Consider the following 26,970-nt stretch of genomic DNA (forward strand, 5'->3'; position numbering starts at 1 on the left):
TCCAAGAGTTTCTTTCAGGGATTTATTGAGACTTGAAACCTCCCCAGCTTGCAGGATGCCCGGGCTCAGCACAGGCTGCCCTCTATTGCCTCCAAGCCCAGGGGTTACGGATCTGCCTCCGCACACCTCCTGCCTACAGCCCAAAGCAGAGTGCCCAGAAAGGTGGGAGATGGTGGGAAGGGCAGTGAAGGAGAACCAGGTAACAGCCCAGCAGATATGAAGCAGAGGTCAGGAGCTGACCGTGCTCATCTGCCCACGTGTCTATTTTCTCACATTTTTCCCAAGTGACTTCAGCTGCACCCACAGCTTTGACCTTCAGACACTCTCCTCTTCCTCCAGCAATGCTCTGCCCTGCAGCGCCTTCGAGGTCCTTGCACAAAGAGCAGAAACTCAGCAATTCAGCCCACTGGAGATCTCCACACCCTGTGGGTACAAAGGCCACCTCTGGGTACAGTGCTGGGGACAGCCATCTCTTCAAGGGGATTTTCAGAGAGCAGCTGGCTGGGCTGTTTCCCTTCCCCTTTATGCCAAGAGCTTTCCTCGCTGATCTGATCACCAGTCCCTGGGAATCATAAAGGGGAATCATAAAGAATCATTGCTGCTCCTGCTCTGTTGCAATGGTCCCGTGTCTGTCTTTGGGTACCAGCAAACCCCCCAGCAGCAGAGAGGTGCTGGATGTGTCAACCTGGTTCTTCAGAGACCAAAGGCTCTCGGTGCCCACAACAGCCCTGAGTGGCCACAGCACCAGGGCAGCCCTGCCTGCCAGGGCTGGGAGTTGGGCTGTGATGCTCCCACATGGAAATGCAGCCTGGGCATCCTGCACCCAACCTGCCTGCACACCCAGCAGCAGCAGGGGTTTTATGGCCATCTGAGCTCAGTGACATGCTGCCAGTGGAAACACAGGGCTGCCAGTGGGATCCTGGCACCAGGGCCCATTTGGTTCAAAAAGAGGGAAGGGCTCTGTTTATTGAATCATTAACATCACTTCCCTCACTGCCAGCCAGGTACTCTGAGAGGTCTCTTAGGCAAGTGCTGACCTAGCCCAACCCTGCTAAGCTGGTAAGATGACATGGATCCCATGCCAGCCTGGTACTGCGTTCCCACTGCTTTCTCTGCTCCCGCTTTGCTATTAGTCATCCGTTTCTGGAAGGTTTCTCATGCATAATAAAGTGTTTCAACACTTGCATAAGCCAATTCTTCTCATCAGGAGTGACCTGCTGCATTTCCCAACACTTTCCCTAGGCAGTCCTTCCGACAGCCACGAAATATGGAGTTAAAACATGAAGTTTTCTATCCCCCTCGAGGCAAAAGGTGTGGGAAATCGAACAGATAAGAATGCCTTTAATTAGTATCATTTGCATAAGCTCTGGGAAAGGCTCACCTGACAGCTACAAGGGCCTTACTTGTCTGGGAGCATCAGCCACGGCTCAAACGGGCAGATTAGCGGAGCTCCTCTGACTGGGGAGATAGTGGGAGTCAGGGTGACAGAGTTCCATGGGTACCCCAGCTCCTGCTGGCTCCTCCTTGGGACACCCCAGCTCCCACCACTTCCTTGTTGGTGCAGCCCAGCTGCTGCTGGCTCCCTTTCAGGTCACCCCAGCTCCCACTGGCTTCTTGTCAGGGCTGCTTCTTCTGCATTTTCACCTCCCAGTTTGCAGCTGCTCTGAGCAAAGATGTAACTTGTGGGCTGGGGTGAAGGGCAGGGATGGGAAGAGAGGGGAGGAAGCACAGGCACATCCCTGGATGAGGCGTGGAGGCTGTGGGAATGGGCTCGGCGTGCAGCAGGGACGGGAGCAGGCCCTGTGATCTTTGCTCTTTTCTCCCCCGCTGCACTCGCGCTCCCTCGAGCAGACGCTGCCGTCCCCAACCACAAACCCCATCCCGCTGCCGTCACTGCCGGGGGTAGCCCGTGACAACGAAAGCCCTTTTCAGCACCTCAAGGCCTTTGCAGTGATGAGAATCTCACCCGACACTACACCTAAACCCACATGCAAAGCTGAATTTCCCAGAGGAAAAAAATTATGCTCAACCCGCCTCCCACCGCACACATCCCCCCTCGGGTCCCTCCAGCTGCCTCTCAGCCACCTCAAGTCTCACTTGCTCATCTTCCCTCCCAGCTGGGCTGAGCGCCCCAAAAAGCTGAAGCTGCCACAGCACCCTTGACCCAACCTTCACCGTAGCCGCCAGCCCTGTTTATACAGCACCCAGCACACGGCTGCTGCTCTGGGCCAGGCTCACAGCAAGTTTAATAACACAGCAAGCCAGTAATAACTGCCTCCTAACGAGGTTACGCAGCATCCCTGAAGACTTGGCTTTAGGGTGAGCTCCGTGCCAGCAGCTGCTGGGGCCCGGGTGTGAGCTGTCCCTTCCCACCCTCCTGACTGCGGGGCCTCAGCTCCTCCAGCCCCGTGCCAGCACCTTCCTGCCTTGTAAATGCGCTTTATATCCAACCCTGGGGTGAGGCTGAGCCCCTCCCGGGGGTGCAAACCTGTGCCCTGCAGCTCCAGGACACCCATCTCCTGCTCCAGTCTGCTCCAGAGCCTGTGCCACAGCAGGAGAAGGGTTAATTTGCCCAGCTCCCTGCAATGCAGCTCATTGCTGCTCCTCTTTATCAAGCTACTGAGTTTTATCCAGCTCTTGGTCAGAGGATGCCAGAGGCCGATGAACCTCAGGGCTGGAAAAAAACCCCAAGTCAAGCTCTGGAATCACCCAGCTCTGGAAACAGAGTGAGGGTCCACATTCTGCCAGCTCCCAAAGGCTTTCATCCCAAAACTAAAATGCAGGTGGAAATCTGGCTACCAAGCAACCGCAGACCTTCAGGAGCATCATGTTTTGGCACCAGAAATGGAAAAGGTCATGGAGATACATTTTCTACCCTTGAGGGTCAGAGCCCTGGAAGCTGCAAAGGGATGAAGCTTTTCCCCCACTCCCCCTCTCTCTCTCAGATCCCCGTGCTCAGGTCACTGACAGTCAGGCACCAGCGCTGCTCTTTCTGCCCCGAGGGCCGTGCTGTGAGCTGGGTTCCTGCCTGAGCCAGGCCCCAGGAATCCCCAGGGCAGCATATGAAGCCTCTTCCCTGCTGCACCTTGCCCTGGACACGCAGCCACACTGGGGGCTCTGTCCTCTGCTCCCAGGGCTGGACAAGCTGCAGGAAATCATCTTTACTGTGTATTAAGCAACAGCCACCCTTATTCCTGCTCCTTCTGGCTTTCCCTGGCAGCTGTCCTCCCTCTGGTTGAGGTCCTGGGACCAGCTGTGTAATGTATATCAGGGCTTGTCCCCCTGCCCTGTGCTGAGCTGTGCCCTCAGCTCTCTGCTTTTCCCCAGAGCAGTTTTCAGCTCTGTACAAGTGGCCAGGGCCACCCTGGGCCACGTGGCTGCCCGGCTCTGCTCCTCCATGGCCATCTGGTCCCTGAGCATCCTGCTGCCCTCTCCTCTGCCTTCCCTGGGGAGGCCTGGGGCTGCCCCGGGCTGGTTCCCCAGGCCAGCACTGCAGCTGAGTGGGGTGAGGGTGTGCGGGCAGAGGCAGAACCGGGGAAGTTGGGCTCATGTTTCAGCTTCTATTTTTATCTGGGAACCCAAGTCTGCTATGCAGAGGCCCCCGGGGGACACACTGCCTTCCCCAGCTGGAGCCAGATACCATCGGAGCACTACCTGCCCTTCCCTATCCCCGTGCCAGACCTCCGGGTACAGGACAGCATCGCCCGAGGCACTGGGACATCCTGCCTGGCTCCTGGTGCGCTGTGGCAGGAGGGAAGGAGCTGGGGACAAGGTCCCCTTGTCTCCAGCCGCTCTGAGGCCAGGAACACCTCATCACAGGTAGCCCTTGGAGCTGCAGAGCAGCCCTGTCACACTCTCACCAGGCCGCCACCTGGGTCAGCAGCCAAGTGCTGGAGTCCCTCTCAAGCTGGACTTTAGTTCTGTGCCAGGGGAGTGGGATGCTCAGGGCCTGGGGCCACGCCAGGTGGGAGCCCGTGCTGAGGCTGCGGGGCTGCACCAGCCCCATCACTTTTCATTTGTTAAAGCAAATAAACCTCATTTAGGGGCCAGAGCTGCAGGAAAATGGAAACCTGAGCCGCCCCAGCCTGAGCAGCTCTTGTGTAGCTGCAGGTTGGCCAGGGCAGAGACTGCAAAGCTGGTTCCCGGTGTGGGAACTCGGTTTGGAGCCCAGCCCCTGGTCCTGGGCAATGGCAGTGAGCAAGGGGGCACAGCTGGGAGGAGCTGAGCCCCCCACCCCGGTGGGCAGCGCCTGCTGCTTTAACTGAGGGGGGGGGGGGGGGAGTAGGAGCTGCGGCAGAAAACGGGAATATTAAAAAAAAAAAAAAAAAAAGCGTGAGAAAGGAAATCTGAGCGAGGCCTGGAGCAATCTACCCAATCCAGCGGAAACAATGGCCCAGGAAGAAAAACCAGTTCCTACACATAAGGTAGAAAAGGCTGGGAACGCTGGAGGAGGGGCGGGAGGCTCCCAGCACAAACAAGCCGGGCATTATGCGGCTGCGCTGCCCAGGGCACGGTGCCCCTTCCCGGCGTGGGGACCCCTAATCCTGCTGGGCCGGGCTGGGCCGGGCTGGGCTGGGCTGGGCTGGGCTGGGCTGGGCTGGCACCCACCCCCAGGGATGGACAGCCGGGAACGGCAGCTCGGGCTGGCGGGGCTCAACACCCGGGCTGGGCTGGGCTGGGCTGGGCTGAGTTTAGTGCCCAAACTGGGCTCAGCTCCCCGGTTTAACTCAGCTGGGCTCAGCACCCAGGCTGGGATCAGCCACTGGTTTGAGATTAGACCTGAAAATGGGATTAGAACAGTTTTGCCCGGGATTAACCCACATTTTGAGATTAGCCCCCAGCCTGGGCTCACTTCCAGGCAGGGTTTACTCCAGGATGGGCTCATCTCCAAACTAAGCTCACCCCTGGGATGGGCTGATCCTCAAACTGAGCTCAGCCTCAGGATGGGATGATGCCCAGGCTGAGCTCAACCCAAAGGGCTGCAGAATGCACCTTCAAAAGTCATCTAGTCCAGTCCCCCTGCCATGGGCAGGGACACCTTCAGCCGTCCCAGGCAGTGGGATGGTCCCTGCTGCAGCTCATCCCTGTCACCCACGCCTGGAGGAGGAGCAGGATGTCCCCACAGCGGCTCCATGGCATCACCTGCCAGTGCCTGAGCAAAAGTGTCACATCAGCCCTTGCCACACTGCCTGCACAGCCAGAGCAGGAGGGAATGAATCCAGCAGGGAGCAACTGTAACACCCAGGAGCACATTCCCAATTCATGCTGGCAGCATCCTTCTCCCTTCTCCTCGTGGGGTGGGACTTATGCTGGTCAGCTCTGGGGTGGAAGCTGGCTGCGTGTGGCTGTAGGACACGCCACGAGTGAAGGTCCATGGGCCACGTGCTGCCCAAAATTTACTGAGAAACCTTTGGTAGGGCAAGGGTGGGCAAAGCAGGGATTTTGGTGAGGACCAGGCTGGTGCCAAGCACCTTGGGAAGGCTGTCCTTGTCCGAGGCAATGCCTCAATGCACCCTGAGGGTGCAGCTCTTCCCACCGTGAGTAGAGCACGACACTGCACAGCTGGGCTCAGGCAGCATTCCCAGCACAGAGGGGCTCACAGGGACCACCACCTCCTTTGAGATCAACCACCTGCATCTCATCCTGAGGGAAAAAACCAGCTCTTCACACACAACTTCTCCAAAAGGCTCCCCAAAGCAGTCTCAGAGAGAAGCCACACTGGCTGCTAGCTGGGACCAGCGAGAGGAAAACCCTGGGAGCAGGGGAAGAGCTGCTGCTGCCAGAGCAAGGACAAACCCCAGGAAACCTCAGTCACTTATTGCCCACGTTCCCAGCCTGACACCTCCCAGATGTGTTAACGTGACCCCAGCGTGTTGGTGACACGTGGGGTCACCGTGGTGTGATGGGGGCCCAACCCCTCCACAGCTCCTCACCACAGCAGGGGGGGGGCAGGGCGGGATCTACAGCATCACAGGCCTGTGTCACACACAGAGAAAAGGTAAAAAGGGGCAATAATGTACAAATGTGGCCTTTTTTTTAGGCTCTTGCTGGGCCCAGGGGAGCTGCTGTCTATTGTTTCAATGGCCGAGTGGGGGAGGCAAAGCTGGGGCAGATGACAGGAGTGATCTGACCCTGCCACACCTGGGTTTGGCCTTTCCCTGACGGACAGGACGTGGGCAGCTGAGTGGTGGCAGAATTGTAATTTTACCCTGCAGAAAAAAATACCTGTGAGTGGAAAAAGCTGATGGGCAATTTGTGGGGGTGAAGTTGGGGAAGAAATGTGTGTGCTTCATTCCTCACATTCCTCCCCAGCTTCCTCGGGATGGTGGCTGTGCTCCCCAGGGCCCTCCCAGTGCCCAGGGGGTGATGGAGTGGGCTGAGGATCCTGTCCTGCCACCTTGCTGCCTCCACCAGCTGGGTAGGGCTGAGCATCTTCCCCTCCTTTCCCACTGTGAGGGCGGAGGAATGGGACTGAGGTCTGAATCCTGCTGGGGTCTGTGAAATGAAATCTGTGATCAATATGAGCAGCACCTTCAGAAACACCTGGGTGAGGGACCCTCCCAGCACCGCTGTGACCCCAGGTCCCATCCTGCTGAACCCCGGCGTCCTGCCACGTGCGGGGCCAGTGCACTGCCCGCCTGGCAGGGCATCCCGGGCTCATCCCAGCATCCACGCACAGAGGGATGTCCTCTCCTGCACACACCTCCCGGTGTCCCCTCTCCTGCAGCACCACCCGAAGCGCAGAGGAAGAGCCGCGCTCCCATCCCCGGCTCCCTCCCGGGCACCGTGAGGGCACCGCGCCAGCAGCTGATGGGAAAGTCCAGGGTCGGGGCGAGGCGGAGAAAGGCTCATAAAGGGCCCTTTGTGCCGCAGGTCTCCCCTGGCTCCGCGCACGGAGCCCGCGGCCCCACAACAAAACACAGCCCAGAAATATGACAAGACATCTTTTTCCCAGGCTGCTGTTAAACTCTAATTAAACATTTCAGCACACTTGAGTGGGGAAATGTCTGCTTCTCAGGCCCAGGACATCTCAGCTGGAAACCATCCCCTCCGGTGTGAGTGGGCTGGCGCAGGTTGACCCAGAAAGATGCTCCTTGAACGTGGGGATGGTGTGAACCCACACGCCAGAGTGGACAACCTGCTCCTCTCCAAGCCCTCCACGCCAGCATGGGCCCACTGCTGCCTCCCACTCTGGAGGATGCATCCAGGCTGGAGCAGCTGGAGAAGGGGACATGCAGACAGGTCCGTCACAGGCAGTGCCACCCCGGCACTTGTGCACTCCCCACCGTGGGAGCTGGGGTCCCCGTTCCTGCTGGGGCAGCAGCCCAGGGCGCACAGCCTGCAGGGGCAGGAGACAGCGTCTCCTTTGAGTCATGCTGCCAGAAAATCTACTGAGGCTGGAATTGTCATCTTGCTATTTTAAAGAATGAAAGAAAAAGAAAATAGCAGAAAAGAGCTGAGCAGTGAAGCCAGGCAGTTCCAGGAGTGAGGAGCCCTGTAAGGAACAGTCTGGGGCACAGCAGCTTGGAGATCTCCTCACATCCCCCGCATGCCCAGAGTGGGTCTGATGACAGCCAGCAGGCACAGCTCTCCACATTATTAAACACTGACTTTGGCCATTAATTGCAGCAATTCCTCAGCACCCTGTTTCTAGTAGGCACAGACCAGATGCCAAAATATCCTACCCCTGATGCTCTGGTGACTGACTCAGCCTCGTGGAGGTGACACAGTGGCACTGAACTACTGCAGCATCCCTTGTCCCACCTGAGCACAGCCCAGCGGGAGCAGCACACCAAGGACGGGCAGGGCTGGGGACTGGGGAGCTGCTGGTTTCCCATGGGCAACCTCAGCATCAGAACCAGGTCACCCAGGAAAGGATTACTCCAGAAATGTGCCACTTCTGGGATCAGTAAGCAGTGGGAAGGTGTCTGTCCTGAAAGACTTGGAGCGGAGTGACAGCCCAAGCAATGACACTTGTAATTTGGCATCCCATGGGGTGGAATTTGGCAGAACTGGTCTCTCCTGCTCTGAGGACATTCCAGCTCCTGCATGGGCAGTCTGAATTGAACTCCCTCAATACTTACAGCAACCACGGGTTTAATCCAGCTCTACCCCCCCAGTCAGACAAGCAGCAGCAGCAGCAGCTCCTGGGCAAGCTTCATCCTGGCCCCTTGAGGCTCCAGGGCCGGGGTTCCTGTCACTGTGCTGGCCATCACCCCTGGGAACCCTCACCCTGGTGCTGTGTCTGCCCTCACTGGATGCTCTCACCCCTAAGAAAATGGCAACACCAACCTGTATCTGGTCCCCCCGCTGGCATGTGACTGTGGGTGGCTGACAGCCCTGGAGGGGGTCATAGCCACATGCAGGGCTGTCCCCAGGCGCCACATGCTCAGGGTTTGTCCTCCTCCTTCACTGCAGTGGGATGGGGTGGGAGGCTGGACTTAGGAAGAAATCTTGACTTTTCTAGGAAAAGTGAGGCAGGCAGCAGGGTCTTTACATCGTCCCTGTGCAGCACCTGGGCTGCACTGTCCAGGCTTTGTGGGACATATCTGCTCCTGAATCCTGATCCACTGGAGGTGCCCCAGGTGGCACCGAGAGCCCCAGTCCCAGCACAGACACAGCTGCCAGGCGGCAAGGGAGGTGACAGCCTTGGGGACACGGACTGAGGGTACCCACCCCCCGGGCAGCACACACACCAAGGGGGCTCATCCGTGTGGCCCCCCAGAGACCCATCCCCACCGGGAACCACGACCCACAGCCTCCCTGTGCACCCACAGCTGGGGACACTGTGACACCACGAGCCGGTGACAGGGAGCCAGATCCTGAATTATTGTCCGACTGTTTCCCAGGCTCTTCCGCTGGCTGCGAGGATGCAAGTGCCAGCGGAATGGGATCGGGGTGCGAGGGAAGAGGGGGCAAAGGCGGTGCACCGCCCTCCTCCTCCTCCCTGCGCTTGGCAAGGCGGGGGACTCCGTCTGGGAAGGGAAAAGGTTCCCAAGGCGAAGGTGTGAAATACCCTTCTCCCGTGCTGCCATCACCTCACAGTCCCGGGGTGTGAGAATCAGACTCCATTGTGCCTTCCCGAGGAGCTCACATACTGTACTAACCTTTTCACATGAAAGCCACGCTCTGTTTGCCAACAAAAGCCGACGCTTGGTTCCCAGGAGTGGGGAAAACCCAACCCCACGGCACTGAGCAGGGGCTCCGGGGCCAGCCCACCCCCAGAGCCCCTTCCACCCCCACATGCCCCAGCCCAGCGGGTGCAAGGGGATGGAAGGGGCTCTGGGGGTGGGGGCAAGCCGGGCACAGGCCACTGGGGTGGGGCAGGAGAACCCTCCCCAGGGTGAGGGATCCTTCTTCCAGGCCCCGGGGTGCCTGGGGTCCCCCCAGCCTGTCCCCCCTTGCAGGGTGGGGGGTTGAAGGTGGGGCTGCAAGGGGACTCCCTGCCCTGGGGTGTGCCCTTCCCCACCAGGGCACACTGTCTCAGCTGTCCCCAGGCTGGCAGACCCTCATCAGCTCCCCCAGGCTCCCCCTGGGCAGTTTGCAGGGCTCAGGCTGGTTTTTCTCCCACCACTGACCAAAGCAGGTCAGGCTTTGCAACATCTGAAACTCCCACCCCCCTTCAGTCTACCCTGAAAGGTGGGAAGCGAGACCGGGAAAGCATCACTGGGCCATGGAAAAAGCCGTCTGCACAACAGCTGAGCCCAGCTCAGCACCCAGCACGGCCAGATGAGCACTGAGCACAGCAGCTCTGGCCTCCCTGGGAACACGGCAGCAGCAGGGATGGGACAGGCATCACCCGGGACCGGGACTCTCTGCCTGTCTCGGGCATCGCAGCTGCTCAATGCTGAGATAAAGAAAGGGCCAGAGGAGAGGTCTTGAAGTGAAAAGGGTTTTTCTGGTTTTTTCACATTAACGATACCTGCTCTGCCCCATTTTTGGCTGGATACCCTTGACAGCTTGGGGCAGTGGGCTTGAGAGGTGCCCAAGGGCACAGCAGATGCTGAATGCCTGAGGAGCCCGACACCTGGGGGGGAACACATCCCTGCAAAACCCCACAAATTCCAGATTCACACGTTGCCTTGGAACCTCAACTAGGTCCATGCTTCTATCGGGGGAAGCAGGAGGAATGAGGGATGAGTCCTTTTCCCTCCTCTCTATTGTTTCCTCCCATGCCTACCTCCACCTCCAGTCAGCTCTGGAGGCAGCTTCCTCCCTGACTCCACAGCCTTCCTGCCCCAAAGGGCTGGGAGGCTTTTCCAGGTCCCCCAACTTGCTGCTGGCCCACTCCCAGCACTGGGGTTCCCCTGTGCTCCCCCAGCTCCATCGGCGGGTCCCGGTGCAGACAGGCAGGTGGGTTTGTATGGCTCACAGGTTTATTGGCCCCAGTGTTTCCCACCGGCTGTCAGTGACAGCTTCCCGAGCCTGCAGAGCCGTCCCGCTGCTGTGGGTCCTTGGAGGTGCTGTTGGCCTCGCGCTGCTTTGCGAAGTAATTGAATTAAAGCTGGTGAATCACTTTGGTGCTGCCTGGCTGCTCCTCTGTGCACGGGTGCAGCGGCCCGGGGTGGCCCGGAACACATGCGGGGGCTCTTTGGGCTGCTCTTTTTGGAGGGTCATTTCCCCTCTCAGTTGCTGCAGTCAGATTTGGGTCATCAGGTTTGATCTAAACATGTCAGAGAACTGGAATTCACAGGGAAGCAAAGACACAATAACGCAGGCTCTGTCCCAGTGTGATTCTGGGCTGGTTTCAAAAGCTCTTGGCTCACTCTCAGTGTCCTGGGAAAGCTGGGGTGGGTTTAGTTCCTCGCCTGACACAGGTGCCTTGGTGCTTGAGAAGTGAGGGCAAAGCCTGCCCTACCCTGACAGGTGTCCATGTGATGGAGACAAACACGTGGGTGAGCTGTTGCTGCCTGTCCCTGGCTCAGAAGCACCTTTGAGCCAGGAACTGAGCCAGGGCCATGGCTGTGAAGCTCAGGGCAAGGTGAGAGGAGATCCGTACCCAGCGCCTGGGGCGGACGAGGCAAGAGGAGGGAGAGCTGGTGCAGGGGGGAGGCGCAGAGCAGGGTTGGGACCCTTGTCCCTCAGGCCACTGTCCCCAGGCTTCCCAGTGCCAACCGAAGCCCACGGGTCCTGAAAGGGCTGGTATTTCCCAGGGAGGAGCAGGCAGAGCACTGTTAGACGTGCTGCAGCTGCGAGAGAGGAGCTGGCAGGGTTTGCCTGGAATCTTCATCCCAGCCCAGCTCCCCAGAGCTGCTCCCCAGCTCCAGGTGTCCAGTGGGTCCAGCGGGGGCCATGCAGAGAGCGGTCCCCAGGGCAGGGGACAGCCCCGGACCTGCTGGGAGAGCAGCAATAAACAGGAGAGGAGACACAAACAGACAACTGGTTTAGAGGGTGGCTCCGGATTTTCTGCTTCCCCATCCGAGGTCTGCTTGAACCCAATCAAAGAGGTCCAGGACCAACCACACCACCCTGAGGCAATGAAATTGCAAACACAACAGTTTAAGATGCAACAAGAGAGTCCCTCAATTTTTGAAGCCAGTCCATGCAGGGATGAGCACACAGCAGTCCGGGTCATGCAGAAGCCAAGCTGGAGACCTGTCTGCCTCCATCAGCATCTTCACCCATCTCTCTGCAGGTCCCCAAAGCCTGGTCCTGCCATGTCAGAGATCAGTCCCTGTTCCTCACTGCCCTTTGCTTGTGGCCACAGCCAGTCAGGGCCCCTGCCCACCACAAATCCTGCAGCCTTCCAGAACTCTGGGACACACAGGGCCCCTCTGAGCTCTGCCTGAGCTGCTGGGTGGAGCAGACCTGGGGTTTACCCTGGAGGCAGCAGCTGGGTGGGAACTGCTCCTGCTCAGCCCCATTTCATGGGTACCTGCATGGTTGAGGCACCTCAAAGCAAGAGCCCAGGCCCTTGCACAAGTCTTGCATCCAAAAGTGATACAAAGAAATGAAAAATAGACCTTCACCAGATCCCTGGGGAGAATACTTTGGGAGCAGCAGGTTGCCATTTGGTCTTGGAGACTCCGCTTCAGAGCCCAAGGCACATCAAAGTCCAAAGCTCCAAGTCCGAGGCTTCCCGGGGAAGCTGAGGGTGCCGGTCTGTCAGGGCCACCTCTGCTCCCACTGCCCTGCAGGGGCCTCTGGGCACACGCGGCTCCAGCGCAGGAGGTCAAAGGGGCCTCTGGAGCCGAGCATCCTCAGCAGCCCAGGGGACACCCGCTCAGCTCATGGTGACTGACTGTCCCCAGGATTCCTGCTCCCGCAGCTTCTGTCTCAGGCAAAGAAGATACTATTATCCCCCCATGACAAAAAAATATTAAAGCAGAGATGATTATACCCCGCAGCCCCTCTCCTGCAGCAAACACCCCGGAGCCTCCCTTGCTCCACGAACACGCTGGTGGATGCTCAGCCCGGAGCCGGGAGGGGACCCTGGGAACGCCTGGCGCTGGCTGCCGCTGTCCTGCTGCGCGGCAGAGATGAGAGGGAAAACAGCTCCCGGGGCTCCCCCGCACCTCCGTGCTCGCCCGCCGCGGCCCCGCCGGCTCTTTCATCTGCCGGCCCGCGGCTCTTTCATCTCCGGCCGAGGTGCGATCGGGCCCCTCCGGCCGCCCCCGCCCGGCCCCGCCTGCGGCCGGCGTTGCCGCGGCCAAATGGCCGCTGGCCCGTCCTGCCCGGGCGGGGGTGACGCTGGGCACTGGGCACCTCTGCAGTCACTGCCTAAGTGCTCAGCACCCCCAAATTTGGCTACTCTCAGGGGCCTGGGGAGAAACGGAAGCACCAGATTACTCCTGGTTCTCCCGGCAAAGCAAATGATGCCGGGCTCCCATCGCGCGTGTCGGCTCAAACTCAGCTCACCTCTGTGAATTTGTGCCCACACAGGACCAGCCCGCCGGGCCGGGGTCAAGGGGGGGGCCATGAGGGCAGGTGTCCCCGTGTCCCGGTGCTCCTGACTGCGGGCAGCAAAGTGCTTCCCACAATATCTAATCTAAATCTCTCCTCTATCAGTTGCAAACCATCACCCTTTGTCCTGTTGCAACAGGCCCTGCCAAAAAGACTCATCCTTGTCCCCATTCCCATTCCAATTCACATCCTCACCCTCATCCCTATCCTCATTTCTATCCTCATCCTTGTCCCCATCCGTGCACTCTCCCAGGATCACCATGAGCTGGCTCAGCCGCGGCTCAGGTGCTCAGCACTCAGACATGTCCAGGGACAAGGACCCAAAAATGCAGCCAGGTGGTGACTTGCTTCTTCCACCCACCAGGAAGGACCCAGACCAGTTGAAAATCCAGCTTCTTGGAGGTCATTCCCGCTTTTTTCACAGGTCTTTCAGAAAAACCCTGGCTGCAGCCCAGCCCTAGCAGAGCCATGCTGCCCCTGCAGCTCCTGGACTCCCAAGTGACCTCCATGAGTATTTCCACAGCTGCCCACACAGATTTCTCAGGAAGGGCAGTGTGCATCCTCAGCAGTGAAGCAGCCATGATCTCACTGTGCCCTGAGCTGCCCCATTTCTCCGGGGTAATCACAGCTCATAGGGGAGGCTCCTGTTTTCCCCTCTGATGTGGTGGAACGCAGACACAGGACCTGCCAGCAGCAAATATTTGTCACTCTGCCCCTTTGCCTCCCAGCTGGACACAAAGCCTGTTGGTCCACATCCACATGGATATGGGTGTTCAGACCATTTGGTTCAGCTCATTTGAGCCTTTTTGACCCTGTGAGGATCCCAGAGCCGTGCTGGGGCCTTTGACAGCAAATCTGGGCTTCAGAGGAGGAGCAAGGGCTGGGAGTGAGTCCCAGCCTTGGTGCTCAGCTCCTTTTTGAGCCTGGGCTGGTGGATGAACCATGCAGAGCCCAGCCAGGACCACTGGCAGGATTCAAGGTCACCCTCAGCTCCTGCTTTCAGGTCACAGGGGGAAAAGGAAGGATTTTCCCAGCAGGCTCCCTCTCTGGCGTGCTGCCTGTCCCCAGATGCTCCGTGTTGCTGCTCCAGCCTCAGCACCAGATGCAAAGCAGCTGATCCTCATTTGGCTGCTCCAGGCAGCTTCATGGAACCAGCCCACAGTGCTCATGGGGAAATTCCCTGCCTGGCCTCTTCCAGAAAAGAGGCCAGAGCAGGAGCTGGACCAATGGTCGGACCAGTCCCGGGCCCTTCTCTCACCTCTCTTGGGGTTTCCAGGTGGAGACTAAAAGCATCAGGATGAGGGATGCCCAACATCCCAGCAGGTGTGAGGTGGGGCAGGAGTGGACACCACAGACACCCCTGGGACTCACAGGGCTGGGCGGTCACGCTTTCAATCCAGCAGACGTTTCCCAGCAGGAATTTTTTGTCAGGATCACCCCTTTCCTCTGGGAAATTTCTCTGATAACGCTGGGGCTGAGATAAAGAGAAGCACCCTCCATGTTCACGCCCAGCTGTCTGCTGGAGGATCCATCCCACCGGGCTGGGATGGTTTGCACAGGGAGAGCAGAGCTCAGCTCCTGGGAACCCCCTGAGCATCCCCGCTTGCCTCGGCAGAGCCGGGACAGAGCCGGGACAGAGCCGGGACAGAGCCGGGACCACTCCGGGCTGGCCGGTCGGGTTCCCACGTCCCGCCTTGACGTCACCCCGAAAGCGCCGAGTGAAAGGGGGGCCCTCGGGCGCTGGACAATAGCGCTTTCCTTCCCATCAACAGCGGCGAGAGCCACGCTGGGCTGACACGGAACTGTGCACAACAAAAGCCAGTGTCCGAACAAATCTTCTCAGGCGCTGGGTTCCCCCGGGTGACCCGGGGTTAGCCCGGACTTTTGCTCCCGCCCGGCCCTCCGGAGCAGGAATGTCCCTCCGTGCTGCGCCATGGCTGGTTCCCACGCTTCCAACCTGCTTTCCTATTTATCAGCAACCAGCCCCTAATCCCCTTTGTGAAGGCCCGATTCAAGCTCAGCACAATGTGGCGAAAAGGGAGGGGGTGGGCTGGAGACGAGGGAGGGGAAAACGGTTCCAGGGAATGAAAATCAAACCCTTTACCTTTTCGCCTCAACCCTGATGATGATTCCCTGGGCACTCTTTAGGCTGTCACCTCCCTGGGCAGTGCCAGGCTAGGCGGGCCGCGGGCCCAGCCCGATGGAAGGGGCTCCTGGTGGGATGTGCTGATGGTTAAGGAACAAGCAAACAACACACACTGAAAAATCCACTTGTGTACCCTCATGCGTTACTTCGGCTTTGCCGCCCACTGCTCTCACATGATCAGATATTAGGGAATTTTTTTCCCTGAAAGGGTTGTCAAGGCCCGAAACAGGCTGCCCAGGGCAGTGGTGGAGTCAGCACCCCTGGCACGTGGGGACGTGGTTTAGTGGTGAACAAGGTGGTGATCATGGTTGGGCTTGATGATCTTAAAGGTCTTTTCCAACCTTAACAGTTCCATGATTCTGTGATTCTATGACTCTGCGATCCTCTCCTTCTGTGGCTTCATCCATCAGGGATGTGCCTGCACTCCCCATGTGTTCCCAACAGGATGGGGGTGTGTGCTGGAACATCACTGGAGGGTGTCTGTAGGGAACAGGGAATGTTCTGATTCACTCCTGTTCAGCCACCTCACTGCAGTCCCTCTCTGCCACTGCATCCTCTCTGCTCACAGACCCCCTCGGGGGGAATAACCTGCTGGAATTTCCCCAGCTCTAGGTGTGATGCCCCATGCTGGGCTCCATCCTCCCTGCGGCTGAGCCCCTTGGCCAGCTCCTGTTTGCTTTAGGAGAGGATTCACAAGCCCTTCCCCAGATAACTTTGGAACAAAACAGTTTCCAAAGGCTGTGCTACTTACAAATGAGGGGTTTCGAGCTTTTGTCCCAAATCCAATGCTGTTTTCTTTGCAAACGGCAGGGGAAAAATGTAGAAGCAGAAGAGCCGACCTCAAATGCTAATCTTGTTAGGTTAAACTGTTCGCTAAACAGATGGAGGTGCAAGGCAATGGGATTTTTGTCTTTCCGAGGAAGGGGTTAGGCTTGGAGGGCACAGAGGTCATTCCAGGCAAACTGGCAGCTTTGCTCTTTGTGTCACAAGAGCAGGGGGAAAGTGAAGGGGCACAAATGCTCCCAGCTGAGCTGGTCTGGTGGTCTCACAGGATGAAGCCCCCAAACCTTGCTCTTGGCTATTCAGAGCCAGCACAAGGCCAAGGCACCCCAAAAGAGACACACTGCCAGAGACTCCATCACTCCCCAGAGCCACAGCATCTCAGCATTCCCATTGAAGATCCTCCCAAACCCAGACAACCATCCAAAGTACTCAAAAAGGCTCCAGATTTTAGGCCTGAACCCCAGAGGACTCTCTGCACTGCTGCCAAGACACAGGATAACCACGTGCTGGACCTGCTAAGGTTGGCATGAAAATCCTTGTTTTAAAATAAAGGCTAAGGAGAGGGTGCTGGTGGGGGGTCCTGGTGGGTCCTTGAGCATTATCAGCCTGTCTGAGCATCACCCAGAACCGGAGCCTCACAAATCCTGTGGGAAGTCAGTCAGGACAGATGAATCCCCGCTCAAGGGGCTGCTTCCAGCACAGACAGCAGTGCCCACAGCTGTCCCTGCAGGGCCCCTGCACTGCCCAGCCCAGCCTGAAGCCACCCTGTGAGCTGAGGCTTGTTGGGGACAAGGGTCCCCTCCACTGCCCATCTGGCTGGGTCTGCTGGCACTGAACGGAGCCACTGGGAGGAAACTTCAAACAGAATCATGGCAAGAGCAGGATGGATCCCACAGTCCCGGCTGGGATGAGCTCTCCGGGCCGCTCCCCCCTCCGTCCCCTGTCCCGGCCGTGAGCCCCTCAGCCTCATCTGCCGGCGTCAGCCCACACGGCCCCGTGTCCCTCCCTGGGGGCCGCAGTCACAGTGACCACACGAGCAGTGGGGTGGCTGCAGGCAGCTGCTTTCACTGCTGTGATGTGACCACGCTCCCAGCAGGCACCTTCACGCCCCGGCCGCGTGTCACCCGGCGTGGGCCAGGCTGGGAACGCGCCATGGTGTGTCCGTGTCCCCCCCAGCATTCAAAACAAACAGGAGATGTGAAAACACAGCGTCTAGAAAAATGTGAGAAGATGAAAACAAAAAGGCAAAGTGGCTGCAGAGCTCAGAGGCTCAACCGGGGCCCCACGAGGCTGTGGCAGTAAATAAATAACAGCCCTGGTGTCTGGGGATTTGTCACCTCGCCATGTCCCACTGCCCAGGCACTGTGAGGGACACAGCGGCCACAGGAAAGAGGAGCAGTGAGCCTGCAGCGTGGCAGGAGCCCAGACACCCAAATGGGGCTTGGCTCCATCAGACCAGGCGTCCCTGCCATGCCAGACCCCATGCCAAGGGCTGGCACCCAGCACCAGCACTGGAGAGAGCCACGGTGCCTTCCATCCTGGTGGGGATGAGGCCATGGGAACGCGGCTGCCACACTGAAACCCTGCCAGGGGCAAAAGCCAGAGGTACAAGGTGCCTGGTTAATTTTAGCCGTGTTTTTCCAGCCATAAGCACTCTGCAACCAGGCTGGAGCTGGGACACTCGATCTGACAGGGAAGGGGAAGTTTAGGCTCCAGGAGAGGCAGGGACAGCCCAGAGCTCCCTGCTGCCCAAAGGAAATGGCCCGGGACATGCCCACCAGAGCATGAGAGACAGACCAGCATTCAGGGGCACCACAGGCTCAGGATTTGTGCTGAGCCCATTTCTGGGCTCTATTTCCAGAGTTTCTCTCACTCTGTACAAGTTGTTGGAGGCTTTGGAGATTATGGACTTGGGACCACACCTGACATGGTTTCTTCCACACACTGAACATCTACTCCCTCACTATCTGTAGAAAACATAGAACCAACTTCTCAGAACTAGAAAAAGGGACTACTGTGTCTTTTAAAATTTATTATTTTTTGTTCTCTGAACATTTTCCCAGAGGAGAAATGAGAAATGAGGAACCTCCTGTGTCAGACAGCACCATAAATGTCTCCTTCTACTCTGCAAAGTCTGAAAGGAAAATGCCATCACTTGAGCCCCTGGGGACATCACGTGTACCCCAGCACAAAAAGCCAGGCCCCAGGCCAAACCTGCTGTCCTGGGAAGCTGTGACACCCAGCTCTGAAAGCCAGGCCTGGGGTCTCCTGAGGACATGAGTCATGGAAAGCTGTTGGATGAGAATCCTGTGGCTTGGCGGGCTTCAATGCAATTCCTACCTGAGCATCCATGTGCTGTGCAAGCATCACCCACAGCCTCCTGCTCAGCCTGCACTTCTCCTGCCTTGGAACCCCCTCACAGGGGTGGGCTGGGTTCAGTTCCCCCCGAAGCCTTTCCTTCCCCAGGGAAATGTAGATGTGAGATGCCAAAAGATTTAGTGAAACATCAAGGCTGGAAGAGGCTTTTTATTGGACTGAGATGGGGCGACCATGCCATTACAAACAGCCTGATGAAGAGAGGGACACCAGCCAAGTCTGAGCCAGAGGAGACTGCAAAACAAGGTGAGAAATTCTCACATGCCACATGCTGTGAGGAACCATCCTCATCTGTCACGTAAGGGGAAACATTGGGTGGGAATAACGTTTGTCAGTAAGGGAGAGAAAAAATTGAAAAGAACCTCCTGGAATTAGAAATCACATTGATGACAACCATAAGCATTCCAGTAGGGTCAGCAAACAGAACACCCGAGCTGGTGGCTCATTCTGCACAATCCAAACTCCAAACTGCAAAATCTTCCTGAGCAGGAAGAAAATCTCTATTGCTGTGCTCCCCACAGTCCCATTATTATTCTTGTCCATGGAAAGCTAATGGAGATAAAAGGTCCTGGATGATCAGCACAGTCCAGGGCAGCTTCTGCCCAAATGAATCAACCTGAACAGCTACTGCTATTGCCAGAGAAAGGGTTGCACTCCACATTTTGTGACTTGCAGCAGCCCACGGCCTCCTGGATAAGGTTTCTTTCAGCTCATCATTTCCTCATTGACTTTTCCACTTTGTCTCTGTGGGGACATCACACAGACTTTTGTGCACCAGTGCTTGTGTGTGATGGTTTCGATGTTGGCAGTCTGAGGGAGCCTCCAGTGCCCAGGTAAGGCTGTCATTTTCCCATACAGGGCCAGATCTTCCTCATAGCAGCAGAAATTTTGGTAAATACAAAATCTCCCCCAACTCACTGGGAGAAGTGTTTCCCCAGGGTGGAGAACCTGACTCATCCCCACAAAGTCCACTGCAATTGGAGACCCTTGGATGGACATTGTAAACAGTCATTTTTAATGGATTCCCTGGGCTGGCTCCCTGTGAAGATAATTTCAATCAGGCAAAGCTCTGCAAAGCAGCTGCAGAGGTGAGAGCTCACGGGTGCAATGCAGAAGTGGCTGAGCCAGTGACTGCGTGGGAGTGACTTGCTCTGATTTCACCCAGCCTACGAAATATTCCCTTCTCCTTCACGACAGACACAACTTCTTATTTTCCATTGTGCAAAAGGCCATTTAAGGGACTTTCTGGCAGTGGCTGGGGAGTGACAAACAGGGGATTTCACTGCCCTTCCCACTCCCTGGATTCTCTGCACCGTGTCTTGTCCTCTGTCAGGTGCTCAGTCCCGCAGTCCTGCATTCTGCACCTCCTAAAGGGCTGGGAGGTGACCCCTCCTGGGGACAGCTGTGGGCACTGGCAGTGTGAGGGGTTTCAGCAGCACTCCTGGATGTCCCAATCCCGCCCTCAGTGTGATGCTGAGGACTTTGCTAGACCCCTCCCCACCACAGCAGTTACATGAGATGGACACAGGGCACAACATGCATTGTGCTCTTAGGTGCCAGCAAAACCTGCTCCATAAACACGATTGTCAGAGGCACAAGAGGGGAAAAACTGAAGGAGAAACCAAATCTTACACAGTAAAAAACATGAAGCAGAAAGGCATGGACTGATTTTAAAAAGGAGGGGCAGAGAAAAGTCACAGGGGACCTCACACTGATTGCACCCATGGAGAAGGAGCCACAGAGCAGAATATTGCAGGGGAGGCAGAGATGCCCCTTCAATGTCCCCTCACATGGGCTAAAGCCAGCACAACACAGCGGGCAGTGAAGGCAGGGAAGGGGAAGGGCTCCAGCCCTCCTTAGAATCATGGAATCATTCAGCGTGGAAAAGCTCACTGAAATCATCGAGTCCAGCTGTTCCCCCAGCACTGCCACAGCCACCAAGATCTCCCCGGAGCAGGGAGCGAGGGGGCTCAGCCCGGGCACGGCGGGTGCCACCCGTGGTCACCCCACTGTCCTGCGTGCCCCCGGCAGGCTGGGTCCCTCCCGCGATAAGGGCAGAAAGCAGCTGAAAACAAACAAACAGTCGGAGTTAATGGGGCGGCAGTTATTTTTGGCCTAGAGGGAGTTCACACACTCTGTGTTGTTTTAGCAAATAGCTGTAAATGGAGCTGGCGGTGCAGGAGCGGGCTGGGAGCGGGCTGGCTGCGGGCACCGGGAAGAGCCGGGCTTGTTGCCCTGGTGCTAACAGGAAACCAAGCGCTCGCCTCCCCTCGCACCTCGCCGGCATCACTTTTATCGTCACCGCATCCTTCGGAGGCCACATCAGAGGGGAGCCGAGGGGGCAGGGCGGGCCCGTGGGAAGGTGGCCTGGGGTCTGTCCCCGGCGGAGGGGACAGCCCTGCAGCCCGCACGGCCACGAGAGGCTGGCCTTCGGTGGCCGCAGGGACACCGCAAGAGCCGTGCTGCCATCGCCGTTGTCACCCCGGGGCCGGGCCAGGCGACGCAGGATGGGCCCTGGACCAGTCACCATCGCCCCAGTGCCCGCCAAAGCTGCTCGCCTGCCTGCCCAGCACCCCCGGCCAGGCCCGGCTGGTCCCAGCGAGCCCACCGCAGTGTCCGCATCACCCTGGCCAACAAGCCCCAGGAGAAAGGCTTCCTATGGAGATGTGTCCTGCAGGAGAGCCAGGATTGCCTAATGCCCTGGCCAGGACATCGGGGCCTTTGCACGTGCTGAGATGCAAAATTAAACGTTTTCTTCACAGTTGTTTTTTTTTTTAAAGAGCAGTTACACTGCCGGGTGTCTGGGATAGGAGCTTGGGTGGCTGTGGAGGGTGTGAATGGCAGTGGCTGAACTGGCCTGACTCCATAAAGCAGATGCAAGGCTTTGCACAAGCAGAGAGCACAAGCCATCAGAAAAACGCATAAAATCAAGCCACACATCATCTCCGTAAAAGAAGGATATTTGGAAACACCCCCCCTTGCACAGCCTGTAATCTCAGAGCAATAAAACTTGAATATAAAAGCCAGATAGCAGCTGCTGCCAGAGCAGGGGACTGAGACACAGGGGCTGAGCAGTGGCATCAGGCTCATGACAATTTCTGCACCAATGTCAGTTTAAAGCTGCTGCTGACATTTCCTTGGGGAACCATCCAGGGTGTGGGGAACCAGGGAAGAACAGCTCCAGTGAGGGAAGGGGTGGGAGCACAAGTGTGATGAGCAGCGGCTGAGGGGGCTGGAAAGCAGCTCAGCCTGGAGCAAAGGAGGCTCAGGGGGGCCCTTCTGGCTCTGCACAACTCCCTGACAGGAGGGGGCAGCTGGGGGGGGGCGGGCTCAGCAGATGAAGCTGAATGCTGGTGATCCAGGTGCTGGCTGGAAAACGGGCTGTGAACTCAGCACTGCAGGGCACAGCCAGGAAATGCTGGTGCCAGCATCCCCCTGCCAGCTCTTGCTCCCTGGGATGGAAGCAGGCAGTGCCAGGGCTGAGCAGGGCTGAGCGTGGCTGCAGGAAGGGAAGAAGGACGCTGTGATGGTGGATGCAGAAGGCAGCACCCGATACCATGGCATGGAGCAGCCCTGCACCGGCAGCTTCAGTGCTGAAATATCTCTTGCATAATTTCAGGGTTTTAGTGGGGGTTTGCCTGTGGGGAAATGCCCATGATGAGTGGCTGGGGGATGATTTTCCTTTAAGTTTTTAATTCGTACACACAGAACTGAAGGCCTCTGTGGAACAAACAGCCCTTCCATCTGGGCTTCATCCAGTCCTCCCAGCATGGCCAAGGCAAGCCCCACTCGCAGCCCTTTGTGCGCAAATCACAAAATCACAGAAGCAGAGACTGGTTTGGGTAGAGCACTGGTGCTCAAATGCTGCCAGTGCCCAGAAAAGGCATTTGTAGCAGCTGTGGCCACGTCTCAGCATCCTGCAGTCCCCCAGAAAGCCTGACAGTGGCTCCTGGAGTCACAGGGCAAGAGCTGCCAGTCCTGCCAGTCCTAGGGCATCATCCCCCTCCCCGGGGAGGACCTGCTGCTTCCTGCTGCCATGGGGAACAGGGGTCACTTCTGTTGGATGATCTCATCAAACTTGGGTTATATCTGCAATACAGATCCTAAAACCACTGTTTGTAGGCCCATAAAAGGCTTCCCTGGGGGGAGATAAGAATTGAAGACAACTGGCCTTAATGGTGTTGGAGAGATTTATGGGATCACCTTAAAAGAATTTATTGGAGGGCTTTTTAAATGAGCAAATAATTAGTAGATTTATCTGCTTTTAGCTGCCTTGCTGTTTTATGGCCTTAGTGAAATGGCTTTCTAGGGTTTTTAATAAATCCTGATTCTGCCCCTCTTCCCAGGGCCTGTCCAGGAGTTCTCTGCCCTGGGCACTGCGAGTGGAAGGCAGGACTGCGGGGGTCACCCTTATTTTTGAGGGACAAATCATTCAGAAAAGGAGCAGAAAAGGAGAAAAAGCCTGGTGAAAGGCGGGGCTCTGAGAAATTCATGTACAACCCCAGCAAAGCCCAAAGCCCTGGAGGGATCACAGGGCAGCAACTCCCTGGGTCAGAGCCCTTTTCCAGAGAAAGCAGCTCATCTGTTTCCACAGGGAAAACATCCCTGCCAGATGTTTTTCCCAAGAGATCCCCTTCCCCAGGCAGCTTCCGGCACTTCCCCACTGCCAGGACAACCCCTGAATCCCCTCCCAGGCCACGGCTCCCTGGGGTGCCTGCAGCTCCTCGGCAGTGGGGACTCCAGCACGGCCACAGCGCCTGGGTGGCCACCAAGGGACAGAGCCCGAGCCCGCAGCCCCTCTGCAGTCCCCAGGCCCTGCCCACGGCCCAGCTGTGCTGACCCACGGGTTCAGGTCCTGGTGAGCCCCAGCACACTCTGGTCACTGGGCTTGGACACGAGCTGTGCAGGGCCCAGCTGTGCACCCAATTCCAAGGAAGGGGAGTGCCACATGAGGGAAAGGGGGTGGGGAATTGGGGTGGCCGGGGCTGGCAGGGTCTGTGGCTGTTACACAACGATGGAGAAGAAGGAGCAGGAATTGCCAAGGTTCCAGCTGAGCAGAGGCTGCGCTGGAGCTGCACATCTGCCCCTCTCATGGGAAGTGCCAACTGGGAACATCCCTGGGAAGGTTGGGGAGAGGGACATGCTCTGCCCAGGAGCAGCCCCAGGAAGAAGCAGTGGCACAAATCTATCAGCAGGGTCATTAATCACCCAGAAAGGGTCTATGGGGGCTGTAACTGCTTGTGGGAAAAGCAAAATCCTGAGCAGTCATGTCAGGAGCTGGCCCTGGCCAGGTCACACTGCGGCCCAGCCCCGGCCCCGAGCGGGATGGTCGTTCATGGACAGGGACCTTCCCGGGAGCTGACGGCATCAGCCCAGCCCTCAAAGGAGCCACCGTGACACTCCCAGGGAGAATTCTGGTGTTTTCCTGAGGTCTGGGGCTCCCAGTGAGCCAGCAGTGCTGCCAGGGGCCCACTGCCAGTGAGGGGTGAGCAGCCAGGCACGTGCAGCTCCAGGGGCTGGGGCAGTGCAGCTGAGCCCCTGCGAAAGCAGCCCCTCACTCCTCATCTCCCTGGCTGCTCAGTGAAGCAAAACCTCATTTCCAGGGCCAGGGCATCCTTTGGTTTGTTTTACTTAAGCATGAACACTACCAAAGTCTCTAGTAAAATTCCACAGCCTCAGCATATTACAGTGGGATCTAATACATATAAATATATATACACACACACATTTATATACAGTGTATATATATATATATATATATATATCTCATGAGCTAATATCTATATCTATTGACAATTTTAATACACTTTCATACAATAGAGACAGTGCTTTAATGTGGAGGGAAAGGGATTTTCAGAACAAGCCCCCCCAGCACTCAGAAAGCACCACTTTTCCCTCGAAATGGTTCAGCCTCCAGCAGAGCTGATTTCTCCTGGGACAGGCCATCCAGTGTGTGGATTTTGCTGGCAAAGGGTGGCTGAAAAGAAAACAGTCCCAGAGTTCACAAGGTCTGTGAGAAGAGTTGGAGGCCGGAGCTGCACATGCTGTGTCGTTAGTGGCTTTTGCTGCTAATTGGGCGCGGGCTGCCAAGCTGGACTTATTCCAGAGGAAAAAGGAATCTCTTCCCCGCTTTTTCCCTGGACAAGTCAAAGGTCAGACACCTTAAAAGCCTGTACAACTACTTAAAGCTTTCCATGTTGTAGTTAAAAGCTTTGCTGTGGAGCCCCCATCCCACCACTTTGCTTCCTCCCGCTGTGAAATTCCCTCCGGCTTAAAAATTCCCAGAGTTTGTCCCAGTCCTGCTCCACGGCTTCTTCCAGAGCCAGCCCACACCAAGCCTCTGCTGAGATGCTCTTTTGTTCTTGATGGCACATTGGGCAACCTTGAATTTTTTATCCATGTCCCTGGCTCCTCCTGGACAGCGGGAGATGTGGCTTCACCAGCCAGCTGCCCTGCTTGGTAAAATTCATGCAGCACCTACACTTCCCCCGTTACTTCTGTGGAAAGAGGGTAGAATCATATACATGTCTCTAGAAACAGGTGATGCAAACAGGGTGACATGGAGGAGAAGCACCCATTGTTTTGGAAAAGCTGGTGCAGAAATACCCCACGGCAGCAGGTGGAACGAGATCGGCTTTAAAGGTCCCTTCCAGCCCAACCAGTCTGTAATTCTATTAAATAAGTTGCCTTATTTTAATGCAGGTGATAAATTATAGATCCCACACTTCAAAACCTCACTGAACTCTGTAAGATGATGAGCAGATGCTGCAAACTTCCAACATTTGCTCTGGAAAACTGCAGGTGTTGCTTGTCTGAAGGTGGGGCTCCTGCGTGCCAGGGCTGGCAGAGGTGGGGTGGGGGTCCTGCCAGGGTGCTTCAGTGCGTGGCCCCCATCGCCAGCACATGGGGCAGCTGCATTTCCTCCCTGCTGGTGGCCAAGAAGCTTTTGTGGATCAGAGTGGTGGGACTCTGCAGCATCCCTGTCCCTGCAGAGCTGGGCACGGTGAGGGCCAACGGGAGCCATCCTGCGGGACACGGAGGGGACACACAGAGCCCTGCCTGCCAGGCGGGGAGAGCAGAGCTCCTCCGAGCTGAGGTGTCCCAGGGAAGCCCATCCTGGGGCCCGGGCATCCTCCTGCAGAGAGGGGAACCACTGGGAAAACAAATGCTGATGAGTCCTCGCTGCACTGTGGGAATCAGCCTCGCTGGCTGCCTCGTTTTTATTTGCAGTACTGAAGATAAAACCCAGGGTGTTGTGGGAAACAGGAAGACCTTATCTCCCATCCCAGGCTGCTTCTCCTGCCACAGCCTCATTTCTTTTTCCACCCATCCCTGATACCACACGATTCAGGTCAGCCGAGAGGGCTGCGCACTGCTGCTCTGGGAGCACCACCAAGCCCCTGAGCACCTGGATGGCACCAGCAGGATTGGGTTATTACCAGGATCATGGAATCATAACGCACTTGGGCTTGGAAGGGACCTTTAAAGCTCATCTAGTCCAGCTCCCCTGCAGTGACCGGGGACTTCTTCCACTAGATGAGGTTTCTCAGAGACACATCCCGTCTGAGCTTGAATGTTTCCCAGAACAGGGCAGCCACCACCTCTCTGGGCAGCCTGTGCCAGTGTTTCACCACTCTCATTGTAGAAAAATCCACGGCTAAACCCACAGGCACATCCTCAAGGATGGACCCGGCCTTGGCTCGATCCACCTCTGAGCAACCTCTCTTACACCTCCCGTATAACCACGCAAGGACAGAGTGGTGTCACTGGCAGCATCTCTACCCTCCTGCAGCCCTGTCTTAGCCCCTGCCCACCAGCGAGATGCAGTGTGTGGTGACAGAGACATCTCAGCTGGATCTGGGATTTATCGACAGCGACTGGGATGGAGCCACCAGGGGAGGAGGGAGATGACAAGAAAGCACCCTGACCCAGGCGAGGAGGGGAGAAGGGGATTAAAGGGAGGGATTAGCAGGGAGAAAACTGCAGGTCATCCTCAGTGAGAACGAAATGAGGCGGCAGCAGCAGAGGCAGCTCTGCCCGGCCACCCCGGCTGCCCCCAGCCCGGCTCCCAGCGGCGGCAGCTCCTTTGTGTCTCCCGTGACCCGGGGATTATGAGTGTGGGAACGGGGCCGCGGGTACCCTGTGCTCACAAAGGCCAGGGCAGAGCCGGGCAGGACGAAAAGCAGGGACAGAGGGACGGCTCCTGCTGTGGCTCATCGCTGGGAGGCTGCTGGGTGCAGGGCTGTGGGGGATGATGTCTCTCCTGCTCAGCCTGTGCTTGGCTCTCTGTTGGAAGCACCTCAGAGCTGCTGGGGCAGAGCCAGCACACAGGACTGTCCCCTGACAAGCCTTGATCATCTCCCCCCACAGTGCAGGAAATCAGAAAGCCTGCTAAGTCAGAGCTCTGTGAGTGCAGCCCCCGCGGGAGCGTGGGCAGGGACCAGCCTGGTGCACCCAACGGGGTGTCTGGGGATGCTCCTCACTGTGTGGGGAATGCTCAGCCTGGGCGAGGCTCCGTGTCCCAACATGGGCATTTCATCCTCACCCACCAGGCTCTTGAGATCTCCCAAGCCCTCTCTCTCCTTTTCTCCCCACTCTCCAGGCAGGAGCCAAGTCATGACTCCCTTTGTGCACATGGAGCATCCTGGAGTCCCTCCTGGGACATGGCTGAGCCATGGGGACCACAGCTGAGGGAGCAGAAAAGGTCTGGCAGGAGCATCAGTTCCCAGACTGTGTCAGAAAGGCCAGCCCATGATTAACGA

The 26,970-nt window shown here is 57.3% G+C and overlaps 1 protein-coding gene across 6 annotated transcripts in view; it reads right to left on the reverse strand.

The window, feature by feature from the left end:
- Positions 1 to 26,970, reverse strand: part of EXD3 (exonuclease 3'-5' domain containing 3) — a 213,660-nt gene that overhangs the window by 11,842 nt on the left and 174,848 nt on the right. For 4 of the 6 annotated variants that reach the window (XM_042052077.1, XM_042052072.1, XM_042052074.1 and 1 more), the window contains one exon: positions 11,000 to 11,332. The exons of the other annotated variants lie outside the window; for them this stretch is intronic. In XM_042052077.1, the coding sequence (XP_041908011.1) occupies positions 11,000 to 11,332 (333 nt within the window). The remainder of the gene's footprint in view (positions 1 to 10,999; positions 11,333 to 26,970) is intronic. 6 annotated transcript variants of the gene reach the window in all.

The sequence above is a fragment of the Corvus kubaryi genome, unplaced genomic scaffold (assembly GCF_017639235.1).
Source record: "Corvus kubaryi isolate FWS band 111438036 unplaced genomic scaffold, C.kubaryi_AGA036_p1.0 78, whole genome shotgun sequence".
NCBI classification, from domain to species: Eukaryota; Metazoa; Chordata; class Aves; order Passeriformes; family Corvidae; genus Corvus; species Corvus kubaryi.